Source organism: Hyla sarda, chromosome 9 (genome assembly GCF_029499605.1).
Source record: "Hyla sarda isolate aHylSar1 chromosome 9, aHylSar1.hap1, whole genome shotgun sequence".
In the NCBI taxonomy this organism is placed as follows: Eukaryota; Metazoa; Chordata; class Amphibia; order Anura; family Hylidae; genus Hyla; species Hyla sarda.
Genome location: NC_079197.1, coordinates 173386773 through 173400336, shown reverse-complemented (window position 1 = coordinate 173400336; position 13564 = coordinate 173386773). Strand labels below are relative to the sequence as shown.

Here is a 13564-nt window from a genome sequence, read left to right as displayed (position 1 = left end):
AACACTGGAGTAAGCGTTACTTGATAAGCGTTTCATGATAAGCCCTTTGAAACATTAATTGCGGGAAACGGACAGTCGCCCCAAAACACCGCCTATCCCCAAGCACCTGTCCGTCTCTCCTATGCTGCACAGTGTATCCCTCTGTTGTTATTGGAATAAAGAAGTTTTCTGCAAGACTATTTTTACTCCCTGGACGCAGTCACGCACACAAACTGAGTGTGCTCCATACCCAGTGATCTGATTAACCATTTAGATGCCGCGATCAAAGCATCTAAAATGTTGGCATTGTCGATGTTGGTGGTTTGTGGGCCCTCTTTTTTTTGGGGGGGGGGGGGGGGGTCATGGGTTACAGCAGTGGCCTCCATGCCACTTATCTTCAACCTGTATATGCAGATCACCAATTACACCGACCAATGCTATGCTATGGCACAGCATTGTTCAGCGTTAGCAAACAAGCAATTGCTTGTAAGGGTAGGGTGACACGGAACGGATCCACAGCGTATTTTACCTGCAGATCTTATAGTGTGTCTCCAGCTGTTCCCCCCCAACCCACACACCCCTACCCCAAACACTGTGTCCTGCTCGCAGAAGCAATCCGCTACACAGGGACCTGCAAGTCACCGCGCGCACTCCCAGTACACTGCACATGCGCGCGGCGACTCGCTCGTCCCTGTGTGGTTGCTCATAGCAGTAGGTTGCTGCTGCGAGCAGGACACAGGGGGGGTAACAGCTGGATGCACACTATAGGGTCGGGTCACCGGCGGATCCGTTATGTGTGACCCTACCCTAATAGTTCCTTATGGGGACCACAAAAATAGTTTAAAAAAAAGGAGTGTTTGTAAATATAAATAAGTCTCGCTCCCTAATAAGATTGAAACCCCCCCCCTCTTTTTAGGGCAATTTCAAGCATACTTATTTTCTGACAAAAAGTTATAACTCTTTAGTAGTATTTTAAGTAACAATCACCTATCAAGAATAGCACCAAACATAAAATGGATTTAAAAGGAATAATCTTTATTAAACATACATGATTATATAAGACATGATTCAAAAGTAACAGTCAGAAAAAATGTGCAGAAATCAGATACATGTTATTCTCTTGAAAAAGCGCCAGACAGTCTACCGTGGTATGGTGATGACAGCTCTAATGCAATATGCCAACACCCCAAAACCAAAAAATGCCCCACAAGGTACACAGAGAAAGTAAGGCACATATAATGTGGAAAATAAAAGAAAAGAAAAAAGTGTAGCAAACCGGATGTCAGTGATGTAATGTGGGAGCTGGATTAAAGGGGATAAGGGATGTACAGAGGATGTACATAAAAAACTCTAATAAGGTTATAGTGATAACCCTTTCTTCAAAACAATTCAGTATAAAACAATGCAGAATAAAACAATAATTAAATGCAGATAATCATGTATAAGTTTCGATCCCATTAAATTATTTTCCTGCATTTTATGGGATCGAAACTTATACATGATTATCTGCATTTAATTATTGTTTTATTCTGCATTGTTTTATACTGAATTGTTTTAAAGAAAGGGTTATCATTATAACGTTATTAGAAATTTTTATGTAATCTTATAATGATTTTATATAATGTGATATAACACAGGAAATACCCAACCGCCATATTGGAACTCCTTACATTGAAGCCAGGAGCTGGGTGCACCAGCTTCCCGGGCAAATCCAGAGTCTGTTAAAGGGGTACTCCACTCCTAGACATCTTATCCCGGGGGTCCCGCCACTGGGGACCCCCGCAATATAGCACGCAGCACCCACCTCTTACTGCTCTGGAAGTGCTGGAGGGTCTGGCAATATATGTGTAAGTCGTGATGAGCTGAATTGTGATATTTGATATCATTAAATAAATCACATCATGTAAAAAGAATATTTATACTTATCCTATTTGTTAAATGGTAAGAAAAAGACTAGCAATTGAATGTCATGTTATAAAGTGATACAACAAATATAATGTATCATGATGCAGAATGATCATACTATAAAGGTGTGTGATATTGTGTTAGATCATAAATGTGCATCAACAGATGCAACATCATGAATATATGTGCAAATCACTATGCGCTACTAACAATAAAGTACAGAAATATAAAGTGCACTAATACTTGTTTTTGAGAAAAAAATGTAAAAATATACATGCAATTATAAAAAGCTCGATATTGTGAGCCAATGTGAGCAGCCCAAAATAAAATGGATGAATGAATTCATGCAATTATGAAAAGCTCGATAAAGCGAGCCAATGTGAGCAGCCCTAATTGAGATGGATGAATAAATTCCTTAATTACAGCCCTATCTGTGGTCCGATGACACTTGTTCCAGGATTTGAAAAAGAAAGAAAAAAAGAAGAAAAAAGAAGGAAGAAGAAGGAAGGAGGGAGGGAGGAAGAAGGAGGGAGGAAGGAAGAAGGAGGAAGGAAGGAGGGAGGAACGAAGGAGGGAGGAAGGAAGGAGGGAGGAAGGAAGGAGGGAGGAAGGAAGGAGGGAGGAAGAAGGAGGAAGGAAGGAGGGAGGAATGAAGGAGGGAGGAAGAAGGAAGGAAGGAGGGAGGAAGAATGAGGAAGGAAGGAGGGAGGAACAAAGGAGGGAGGAAGAAGGAGGAAGGAAGAGGGAGGGAGGAAGGAAGGAGGAAGGAAGAAGGAGGAAGGAAGTAAGGAGGGAGGAAGAAGGAGGGAGGAAGTAAGGAGGGAGGAAGGAAGGAGGGAGGAACGAAGGAGGGAGGAAGAAGGAGGGAGGAAGGAAGGAGGGAGGAAGAATGAGGAAGGAGGGAGGAAGGAAGGAAGGAGGGAGGGAGGAAGGGAGGAAGAAGGAGAAAGGAGAAAGAAGCAGAAGAAAGAGAAAGAGCGAGAGAGAGAGAGAGAAAAGGAAAGGACATAAAGAGAGACAAATTGGTGAGTATGATAAATGTAAAATATACATGACTGGTCAAAGATGAACAAATAAAATGCCCTGTTAAAACATAATTCAAATAACAAAAATACCAACAGAGCAAAATAAAGTGTCCAGAATAAGTAAATTTAGAAGCAAATATGCATCACAAGAAGGATATATAGCTGTTATTCTCGTTTAATCCACGTGGAACGACAGTTTTAAGATCAAATATCCAACGAGTCTCTTTTTGTGCCAAACACTTTCTCCAATTACCCCCTCTGGGCCCCACAATTACTTTACCGATTCCCCTCCCCTGTAACAAACTGCCATCACAGGAATGATATTCCTTGAAATGCCTGGGCAGGGTCTTCAATTTGCTGGTATCATCTTCGTTCTTTGCGGGCTCAATGCCCTGGACATGCTCCCGGACACGTCTTTGTAGTTCCCTGGAAGTTAAACCTACGTACATTAAGTTGCAAGGACAATGGGCACAATAGATAATCTCTGGGGTAAAACAATTGATTGTGTTGGTTATTTTAAAGTTTTTCGTCCCACTAGAGTCCTGAGCTCTTTCCATACTGGGACAGGCTACACAACCCCCACACGGTTTACTTCCCCACTTCAGACCCTTTGTACCATAAATGCCATTACCACTCTCATTCTTGTGATGGCTATGCACCGAGAACACTGAACAAACATTTTCAGGTATCATATACTTTGGTCCAAAATCTTTTGGTTACAGTATTTTAAGTGGTAAAATAAAACAAAACCTATATAAATTGTATACAGTTATGGAATGGACCTAGAGAAATGAAACCCACCAGAAGTAGCAAAATTGTGTTTTTTTTTTCTATTTTGTCCCAGGAATAATTTTATTTCAGGCTTCATCATATATTCTGTGGTAAATTGGTGTCATTACAAAACAAAAAAAGTTCCCGCAAACAATGAACCTTCAATAGGTAAAGAGGAAAGATGAAAACTAGAAATATGAAAAATGGCGGCATCATTAAAGGGGTACTCCGCCCCTAGACATCTTATACCCTATCCAGGGGGACCACCGCGATCTCGGCTGTGGCCCCCCAGACATCCGATCATGCCCCCTCCCATAGACTTGTATTGAGGGGATGTGGCCGTGATGTCACGAACCTCTGGCGCTGCACGAATGCTGGGAGATCGTGGGGGTCCCCAGCGGCAGGACCCCTGCAATGAGACATCTTATCCTCTATGCTTTGGATAGGGGATAAGGAGGGAAATTCATCAAAACATGTGCAGATGAAAGGTTGACTAGTTGCCCATAGCAACCAATCAGATCGCTTCTTTCATTTTTGAAAAGGCCTCTGAAAAATAAAAGAAGCGATCTGATTGGTTGCTATAGGCAACTGGTCAACTTTTCCTCAGCACAGCTTTTGATGAATCTTCTTCAAGATGTCTAGGGGCGGAGTACTCCTTTAACCCCTTAAGGACCAAGGACGTACCGGTAACCCCGCGTCATATCATGGCGGGCCCGGCGTCATAGTGAAGCCGGGACCCGCTTCTAATAGCCTCTATTAACCCTTTAGCTGCGCGCTCAGAGCTGAGCCGCGCGGCTAAAAGCGAAAGTGACAGTTGCCGGCTAGCTCAGTCAGGCTGTTCGGGATAGCCGTGCGCGCAAAAAAATTCCAAAGTCCAAAATAGTGCATTTTTGGTCACTTTTTATATAATTTAAAAATGAATAAAAAGCGATCAATAAGTCCTATCAATGCAAAAATGGTACCGTTAAAAACTTCAGATCACGGTGCAAAAAATGAGCCCTCACACCGCCCCATACACGGAAAAATAAAAAAAGTTATAGGGGTCAGAAGATGACAATTTTAAACGTATAAATTTTCCTGCATGTAGTTATGATTTTTTCTAGAAGTCCGACAAAATCAAACCTATATAAGTAGGGTATCATTTTAATCGTATGGACCTACAGAATAAAGATAAGGTGTCATTTTTACCGAAAAATGTACTACATAGAAACGGAAGCCCCCAAAAGTTACAAAACAGCGTTTTTTTTTCAATTTTGTCGCACAATGATTTTTTTTCCGCTTCACCGTAGATTTTTGGGCAAAATGACTGACGTCATTACAAAGTAGAATTGGTGGCGCAAAAAATAAGCCATCATATGGATTTTTAGGTGCAAAATTGAAAGAGTTATGATTTTTTAAAGGCAAGGAGCAAAAAACGAACATGCTCAGTTCAACTGCAGTCTCCTGAAAGTATCGGCAGTTTGTTCCCATTGGGGATGTAAGCAAGGGGGATTGTGGGAAATTGTGTGTCCTGTTGCCTGGTAACAGTAAAGTTCAGTTTAGGAAGGTAACCAGGAAGTGATCAGATCCATTGGGGGTAGAAGAACAGTACGGGGTGTAAGTTACTAGTCCTAAAAACAGCCTATTTGTCCAAACTTTGCTTGGTGGGTGGATACGGTAAGTGTGAATGTCCTCTATATGGATTTTCTGGGGTGGGGGATGGAAGGAAAAATAAAATAAACCCATACTCACCCCTTTGCCTGTTTCTGATCCTGTGCCGCCACCATGTGAGTCCCTGGCAGAAGAGGTCCGGTGACGCCCCCTTATATTGTGCACCTGACCCTACAGCCAATCATCGGCCTGAGTGTTCATTTGCTCAGTGTAAGGTGACATCACCCAGGCACTTCTGCTGAGGATTAGCAGAGGGGTGAGTATGGGTTTATTTTATTTCCCTTTCCATCCCCTGCCTCTGGGTAATTTTTTTATTAACCTGGAAGACCCCTTTAAGACCCCTTTAAATGTAAACGTTTTCATCATGCCCCCCCAAGACTGTGTCCTCCTCTCACACTGTAACCCCATAGACTTTGATCATCCTTCAGACTGTGAACCTGTAGAACAGTGGTCTCCAACTTGCGGACCTCCAGATGTTTCAAAACTACAACTCCCAGCATGTCCGGACAGCCGTTGGCTGTCCGGGCATGCTGGGAGTTGTAGTTTTGCAACATCTGGAGGTCCGCAGGTTAGAGACCACTGCTGTAGACTGTGTCCCCTCTCCAGACTGTGACCTCCCCCCATACTGCGACCCTCTAGACCAGTGTGTTCCAACCTAAAAAAAAAAAAAATACAACTCCCAGCATGCCCAGACGGCCTTCTCGAGGCTGTAACCTTCTCCCATACTCTGAGCCCCTCGACAAAACTACAACTCCCAGCAGGCCCGGACACAAGCCCACACAGACCCGGACACATGTTCACTTGTACTAAGGGAAAACATGGTCCCCTTTATGCCATAGACCAGTGGTCTCCAAACTCTGCCCCTCCAGCTGTTGCAAAACTACAACCCCCAGCATGCTTGGACAGCCAAGAGCATAACTAGCTTGCCCCCTGACTGGTGAGCAGTTAAGGGGTTAAGAAATATACAGGCAAGGTTTTTTAGCCCCCTCCCCCGCCTGTAAAACTTGCCAGTGGCTACAGTGGTATGTCCCATGGGTAGGGGGGAAGGAGTGCACCAATCAGGGGTTTAATAGTTTCCCGGGCTTTCAGGGGGCCCTCCCCTGGGTATTTATAGCTGTGGTGCCTCCCTTCCCCCCTCAATCTGCCCAGGACCCGGAGTTTTGCCCTCCCTCCCTCCCTTTTTGTATCTCTGTTTGTTGTAAGTCACAGCTTGGCGGTAAGAAGACGGTGAAAGCGGGGTCAACCCGGGGTAGACCTCCACACAGGACGGTGTGGCAGCATCTCTCGGGTTGGCAAGAAGCCAATCGGTGTCTTTGTTACAGTTAAATTGTTATTTATATAAGTAATTTTATAAATAAAGCTGTGGCCGATCCCCACCCATAAAATAGTTGAATTGTTGTTGTGTCAGTTATTATTTAATTAATTATTGTAATAAGGGGGAGGGGTAGATATAGCCTGCTAGGAGCTAATTGGGTCTCAACAGTCTTGCAACAGCTGCAGGCACACTAACCACACTAATCTCCATATTATGACCCCTCTTGAATTGTGACCCTCCTTCCCCCTTCTGTGACCTCCTTGTAGACAGTGAACCCCCAGACTTTGACCCCTCCTAACACTGTGACCTCCCTCTAATTTGGACCCCCCCCACCATATGAACCCCCTAAACTTTCACATGTCCATCACTGTGACCACCCTTCATATTGCAGCCTCCCCAGATTATTACCCCTCTTGAATTGTGACCCCCCCTTCCCCCTTCCATGACCTCTTTGTAGACAGTGAACTCTCAGACTTTGACCCCTCCTAACACTGTGACCTCCCTCCAATCTATGACCTTACTTTGGAACCCCCTCCCCCATCATGTAAACCCCCTGACCATATGAACTCCCAAACCATATACTTCTCCATGGGGGTGCGATATGAGGTATAGGGGGCAGATGTTGTAGCTCAGGGGCAGATGGTGTTAAGCCCTAAATGTTCGTGACGCCAGGGCGTGTTTTACTGAGAACCACCCGAACGGTAGCACCGCTAGTCCTAGTTAGGCAGGGCAAATAAAAGTCCAAGACCAGGTTAGGGTTAACAGTAGTTTTCCTGAGGTAGACAGATGGTACAGCCTTTACAGCTAGGCCAGGATCCCAGAGAGGTGGCCAGTAACACAGGGGACCTCGCAGCTTGCTGGGACTTGCAGTGACTTTGACAGACTTTAGGACAGCCACGCTGACTATAATAGACTTGACTGAAGATAGTGACAGCAGACAGAGATGACCTGACTTACTGACTTGTGGCTGTAATTTAGGCTTGAGGCCTCCAGATGTGCTGGACACCGGTTCTGAGATGTCTGGACTGAACTTCACCTCAGCAGAAAGTGCGGTGTAAGAGCAAAAGAGGCAGATTGCAGCTCCTCCCTTCCTTATAAAGGGGGCTGAGCAAGGAGCCCATAGGCCAACTGCGGGTCACCTGGTCACCTGGTGCTCTCTGGGTAACCAAACATGTGACTTTAAAGTGTGATAACCATTATCATGTGATCAATAACCATGTGACCATATCAAAGGTCCTTCACACATAATATACAATTATACAGACTATAGGGGTACAGTGCAGGGACTCAAGCTGATAGGACTGTGAGATGATATCCCGTACTGGGACATCACACTGTGACCACCCTTCACATTGCAAGTGCCCCAGATTATGACCCCCCCTTGAATTGTAACCCCTCCCGCATTGACCCCTCCTCACACTGTGACCTCATTCTATGACCTTACCCTGCACACCCCCACATCATGTGATCCCCCTGACCATGTACTTCTCCATCACTGGGACCACCCTTCACATTGCAGCCTCCCCAGATTATGACCCCCCTAGAATAGTAACCCCTCTCACATTGACCCCTCCTCACACTTTGACCTCATTCTATGACCTTACCCTGCACACCCCCACATCATGTGATCCCCCTGACCATGTACTTCTCCATCACTGGGACCTACCTTCATATTGCAGCCTCCCCAGATTATGACCCTCCTAGAATTGTAACCCCTCCCCACTGTGACCTTCTTATAGACAGTGAACCCCTAGACATTGACCCCTCCTAACACTGTGACCTCCCTCTTTGACCTTACCCTACACACCCCGCACCATATGAACCCCCTGACCATGTACTTCTCCATTACTGTGACCACCCTTCACATTGCAGCCTCCCCAGATTATGACCCCCCTAGAATAGTAACCCCTCCCACATTGACCCCTCCTCACACTTTGACCTCACTCTATGACCTTACCCTGCACACCCCCACATCATGTGATACCCCTGACCATGTCCTTCTCCATCACTGGGACCATCCTTCACATTGCAGCCTCCCCATATTATGACCCCTCTTGAATTTTGACACCCCCTTCCCCACTGTGACCTTCTTATAGACAGTGAACCCCTAGACATTGACCCCTCCTACCACTGTGACCTCCCTCTTTGACCTTACCCTACACACCCCGCACCATATGAACCCCCTGACCATGTACTTCTCCATTACTGTGACTACCCTTCACATTGCAGCCTCCCCAGATTATGACCCCCCTAGAATAGTAACCCCTCCCACATTGACCCCTCCTCACACTTTGACCTCACTCTATGACCTTACCCTGCACACCCCCACATCATGTGATCCCCCTGACCATGTACTTCTCCATTACTGGGACCACCCTTCACATTGCAGCCTCCCCATATTATGACCCCTCTTGAATTTTGACACCCCCTTCCCCACTGTGACCTTCTTATAGACAGTGACCCCTCCTAACACTGTGACCTCCCTCTTTGACCTTACCCTACACACCCAGCACCATATGAACCCCCTGACCATGTACTTCTCCATCACTGTGACCCCCCTTCACATTGCAGCCTCCCCCAGATTATGACCCCTCTTGAATTTGGACACCCCCCTTCCCCCCTGTGACCTTCTTATAGACAGTGACCCCTCCTATTACTGTGACCCCCTCCTGAAGCCTGGGGTGGAGGCTGCTCGGTGTGGTGGGATGCACTTGCTGTTTTATCCTCATCCTTAGAATAAAGCCTGGAGAAGGTCTGCCTATCAGGGGCCGGGGGTGTGTGGAGAGGGGGGCCGCTCCTGACCAATTCCAGGCTCAGCATCCTGACGTCAGCCCCTGGCCCTCTGCCCCCAGCTCCTCTCTATAGAGATGCTAATTGTTTGCCTCGTCCACGACTGATCCCCTCATCTTAATTCCAGGATCTGATCGGATTGAATCCCCCCAAATCTTGCTTCGCCCTCTTCCCTGCGGCCCCCTCCCCCTCTCATCCTCTCCTCAGTATAAACCCTCACACATCCCATTTCCTTCCTCCCTTTGTCTTTTCCATCCCTGATTTTTTTGTCCTCAGCTGTGGGGGAGGGATAATATGAAATGAAGGAACAGCAATAAGAGAGGCTGGGAGGACACACACCGGGGGCTCCAGCATCACCACAGCCCAGGAGACCCTCTGCATTGATGGGACTGTGAGACCCCCAACCACCCCCTCCCATTCTGCTCTTAGGATTTCTCAGTCTTAGTCTTCAGTCACTGCCTCTAGGGCCACAATGGCTGGAGGGTCTCTCCACCAGAACGATCCCTATCCCCCTGCCCAGCAGCACCAAACCCCACAGATGGAGACGGAGGCTTCGGACTCAAGGAAGAGACCCCTGGAGACCCCGACTGAGGCTTCCAGCACCAAGAGGTCCAACACAGCAGGTTAGTGAAGATACGCAGTATATATGACAAGTGTCATCACCATGATGGGGCCTTATACTGGGGACAGTGAGAGGTCACGGGAGGACCTCAGCCCTGGGGTCAGGATTAGGAGATTAATGACATTGATCTGTATATGAGACCCCCCATATGTCCCTGCAGAAGGTCCAGCACCTCCGGAGGGTCGTGTCCTCTGCTCCAGGATCCATCACAGACATTTAGCAATTTTGCTGCTGATTCTTAGAAGGATGTCAGGGACCTTGTGGCCTCCTCCATGACATCTCCGTCATTAACCCTTCCGTTGTCTACGGAGTATGGACGTATAGAGATTGCATGGCCTCCTCCATGACATCTCCGTCATTAACCCTTCCGTTGTCTACGGACTATGGACGTATAGAGATTGCATGGCCTCCTCCATGACATCTCCGTCATTAACCCTTTCTTTGCCTATGGAGTATGGACGTAAAGAGATTGCATGGCCTCCTCCATGACATCTCCGTCATTAACCCTTTCATTGCCTATGGAGTATGGACGTAAAGAGATTGCATGGCCTCCTCCATGACATCTCCGTCATTAACCCTTCCATTGTCTATGGAGTATGGACCTAAAGAGATTGCATGGCCTCCTCCATGACATCTCCGTCATTAACCCTTCCGTTGTCTACGGAGTATGGACGTATAGAGATTGTATGGGCTCCTCCATGATGTCTCCATCATTAACCCTTCCATTGTCTATGGAGTAAGGACGTACAGAGATTGTATGGCCTCCTTCATGTAATTTCCATCAATAACTCTTCCATTGTCTACGGACTATGGATGTTTAAGAATTACATGGGCTCCTCCATGACATCTCCATCATTAACCCTTCCACTGTCTACAGACTTTGGATATTCAAGGACCTTGTGGCCTCCTCCATGACGTCTCCATCATTAACCCTTCGATTGTCTGCAGGGGCCCTCAGGGATTGCATGGCCTTCTCCATGACGTCTCCATCATTAACCCTTCCATTGTCTACGGACTATGGACGTTCAGGGATTGCATGGTCTCCTCCATGACATCTCCGTCATTAACCCTTCCATTGTCTACAGAGTAAGGACGTTCAGGGATTGCATGGTCTCCTCCATGAAATGTCCATCATTAACCCTTCCATTCTTTGCAGAATAAGGACCCTCAGGGATTGCATGGCCTTCTCCATGACATCTCCATCATTAAACCTTCCATTGTCTACAGACTTTGGATATTCAGGGACCTTGTGGCCTCCTCCATGACATCTCCGTCATTGACCCTTCCATTTTCTACAGAGTAAGGACGTTCAGGGATTGCATGGTCTCCTCCATGAAATGTCCATCATTAACCCTTCCATTCTTTGCAGAATAAGGACCCTCAGGGATTGCATGGCCTTCTCCATGACATCTCCATCATTAAACTTTCCATTGTCTACGGCAGTGTTCTCCAACCAGGGTGCCTCCAGCTGTTGCAAAACTACAATTCTCAGCATGCCCGGACAGCCAAAGGCTGGAGGCACCCGGGTTGGGAAACATTGGTCTACGGACTATGGACATTTAGGGATTGCATGGCCTCCTCCAAGACATCTCCGTCATTAACCCTTCCATTGTCTACGGACTATAGACATTTAGAGATTACACAGCCTCCTTCATCACATCTCCATAATTAACCCTTCCATTGTGGAGGTTCAGGGCTTGCATGTCATCTGTAGCCTTCAATAATTCCACAACATTTCAGTTTCTTAGCATTTGTCCTTCCCTCCACCATTGGCTGATTTTTGGAGATCCCTAGAAATAACTTCATGTTTGCTGGCCTCAATGCAATGCAATAAGCGTCCAAAAATTATTTAAGGGGGTCCGAAAACAGTAATATCATATTCATCTAGGTGATGAAGCCTCATAGAGCCCCTATTTGTGTACGCAGGGCCCTGAGGGATGTGACATCATGCCGGTCCATGCACAGGATTGTGTTCACCACAAATAGCATCAATTGTTCTGCACGTAGATGGCCGCCGAGTGGAGAAGGCCCCAATAGGCAGATACTACACATCGACAGGGTTCAGGAATGAGGGGTATGGCCCAAAACCCATAACAAGAGCTTCAAACATCCCATCCCATCCTCCAATGGTTTCATAAGTGGAGAGTCGTGGAATATTAGGAGTGTAGAAAGGAGATGACAGGAGGGCAAGAAGTGAGGAGCGCCATTATATTTGGTGTGTTACCCCATATTTTTGAGGGGTCGTAGAATTGACCATTACTAGAATTGACCATTACTAGAATTGACCATTACTAGAATTGACCATTACATTGTCCTCTTGTGAAAAGACCCGATGCGACTTCATAGTCTTCGGGAGTCTGGATGAGCATTTTTTGAGATCATTCTACATGGTTCGTAAGGTTGAGAACAGACCCAGTCCAACCCATAACCCTATTGTGTTGATCCAGAAGAAGACAAAAATCCCTTATGGAGGGATTGCCAACTGCCCCATATCAGGGTGCACCAAAAAATCATCCCCTCTCCAGAAAGTACATCGGTTTGTAGACGACGTTTTTTAGATAGATTTGGAAGATGAGACACAAACATTGACGCACATAATGACGCCGGTCACTCATCCAGAATCCCACCCCTTAACTCTTCCACCTTGGAGAAGACACATTAAGGAGCACAGATGCTGTCGGCGACTTCTTTCAGGCCCCGGTCATAAGGATCTGTCCCTTATTGCAGATATTTTTGGGTGGAATGTTGCGGTGTCTGGCCGAAAAGAAATGATTAACCAGCTCGAAAGCGTTGGGACCAGATAAAGCAGCCTTCCAAGGGTTATGGCAGTGGTCTTCAAACTGTGGACCTCCAGATGTTGCAAGAGTACAACTCCCAGCAGGCCCGTACACATGTTAACACATGTTCACACGTCTCCAATCTGTCTACCTCCAGATGTTGCAAAACTACAACTCTCAGCATGCCTGGACAGCCGTTGGCTGTCCGGGCATGCTGGGAGTTGTTGTTCTGCAACAGCTGGAGGCACATTGGTTGGGAAATACTGGGTTATGGCATCCTTTATACCCTTTATTCAATGAGTCTTTCCCCAGTTCTCTGTAAGGTTGAGAAGATCAATGGCCTGTGTGGGCTCCAGGACGATCCTTTTTGGGGTTGCCGTTGGCTGTCCGAGCTTGCTGGGAGTTGTAGTTTTGAAAAAAACTGGAGGAACACTGGTTGGGAAATACTGATTTATGGCATCTTTTATACCTTTATTCACCGAATCTTGGATTTTCCCCAGTTCTCTGTAAAGTTGAGAAGACCAATGGCCTGTGCGGGCCCCGGGCCGGTCCTTATGGGGTTGCTGTTGGCAGTCTGAGTGTGCTGCCTATGAACCTTATCATGTATAATAATAATAATGTATACAATCAATAATGACCTATAAGATATGTTCAGGACGATGCTGGTGACATTTATGTCCTTGTTATGTGAGACCATTGAGCTGAATATGTAATATGTGCAGAAGGAATG

At 46.4% G+C, this 13564-nt stretch overlaps 2 protein-coding genes across 4 annotated transcripts in view; one reads left to right on the top strand and one right to left on the bottom strand.

Moving 5' to 3' along the window:
• EXOC3L2 (exocyst complex component 3 like 2) overlaps positions 1 to 5447 on the bottom strand; it is a 104306-nt gene extending 98859 nt beyond the window's left edge. The window contains exons 1-2 of the mRNA XM_056538372.1: positions 5412 to 5447; positions 3205 to 3335 (exon numbers count right to left, since the gene is read on the bottom strand). The gene's annotated coding sequence lies outside the window, so the exon portion shown is untranslated. The remainder of the gene's footprint in view (positions 1 to 3204; positions 3336 to 5411) is intronic.
• The window catches only part of LOC130290563 (RNA-binding protein Nova-2-like), a 159436-nt gene that overhangs the window by 119819 nt on the left and 26053 nt on the right, over positions 1 to 13564 (top strand). Inside the window, exon 1 of one of the 3 annotated variants that reach the window (XM_056538380.1) lies at positions 9482 to 10058. The exons of 1 other annotated variant lie outside the window; for it this stretch is intronic. In XM_056538380.1, coding sequence (XP_056394355.1) covers positions 9908 to 10058 — 151 coding nt within the window. In that variant the 5' untranslated portion in view covers positions 9482 to 9907. Of the gene's footprint in view, positions 1 to 9481; positions 10059 to 13564 lie in introns of those variants that run through there. One more of the 3 variants, XM_056538379.1, reaches the window with a different exon arrangement.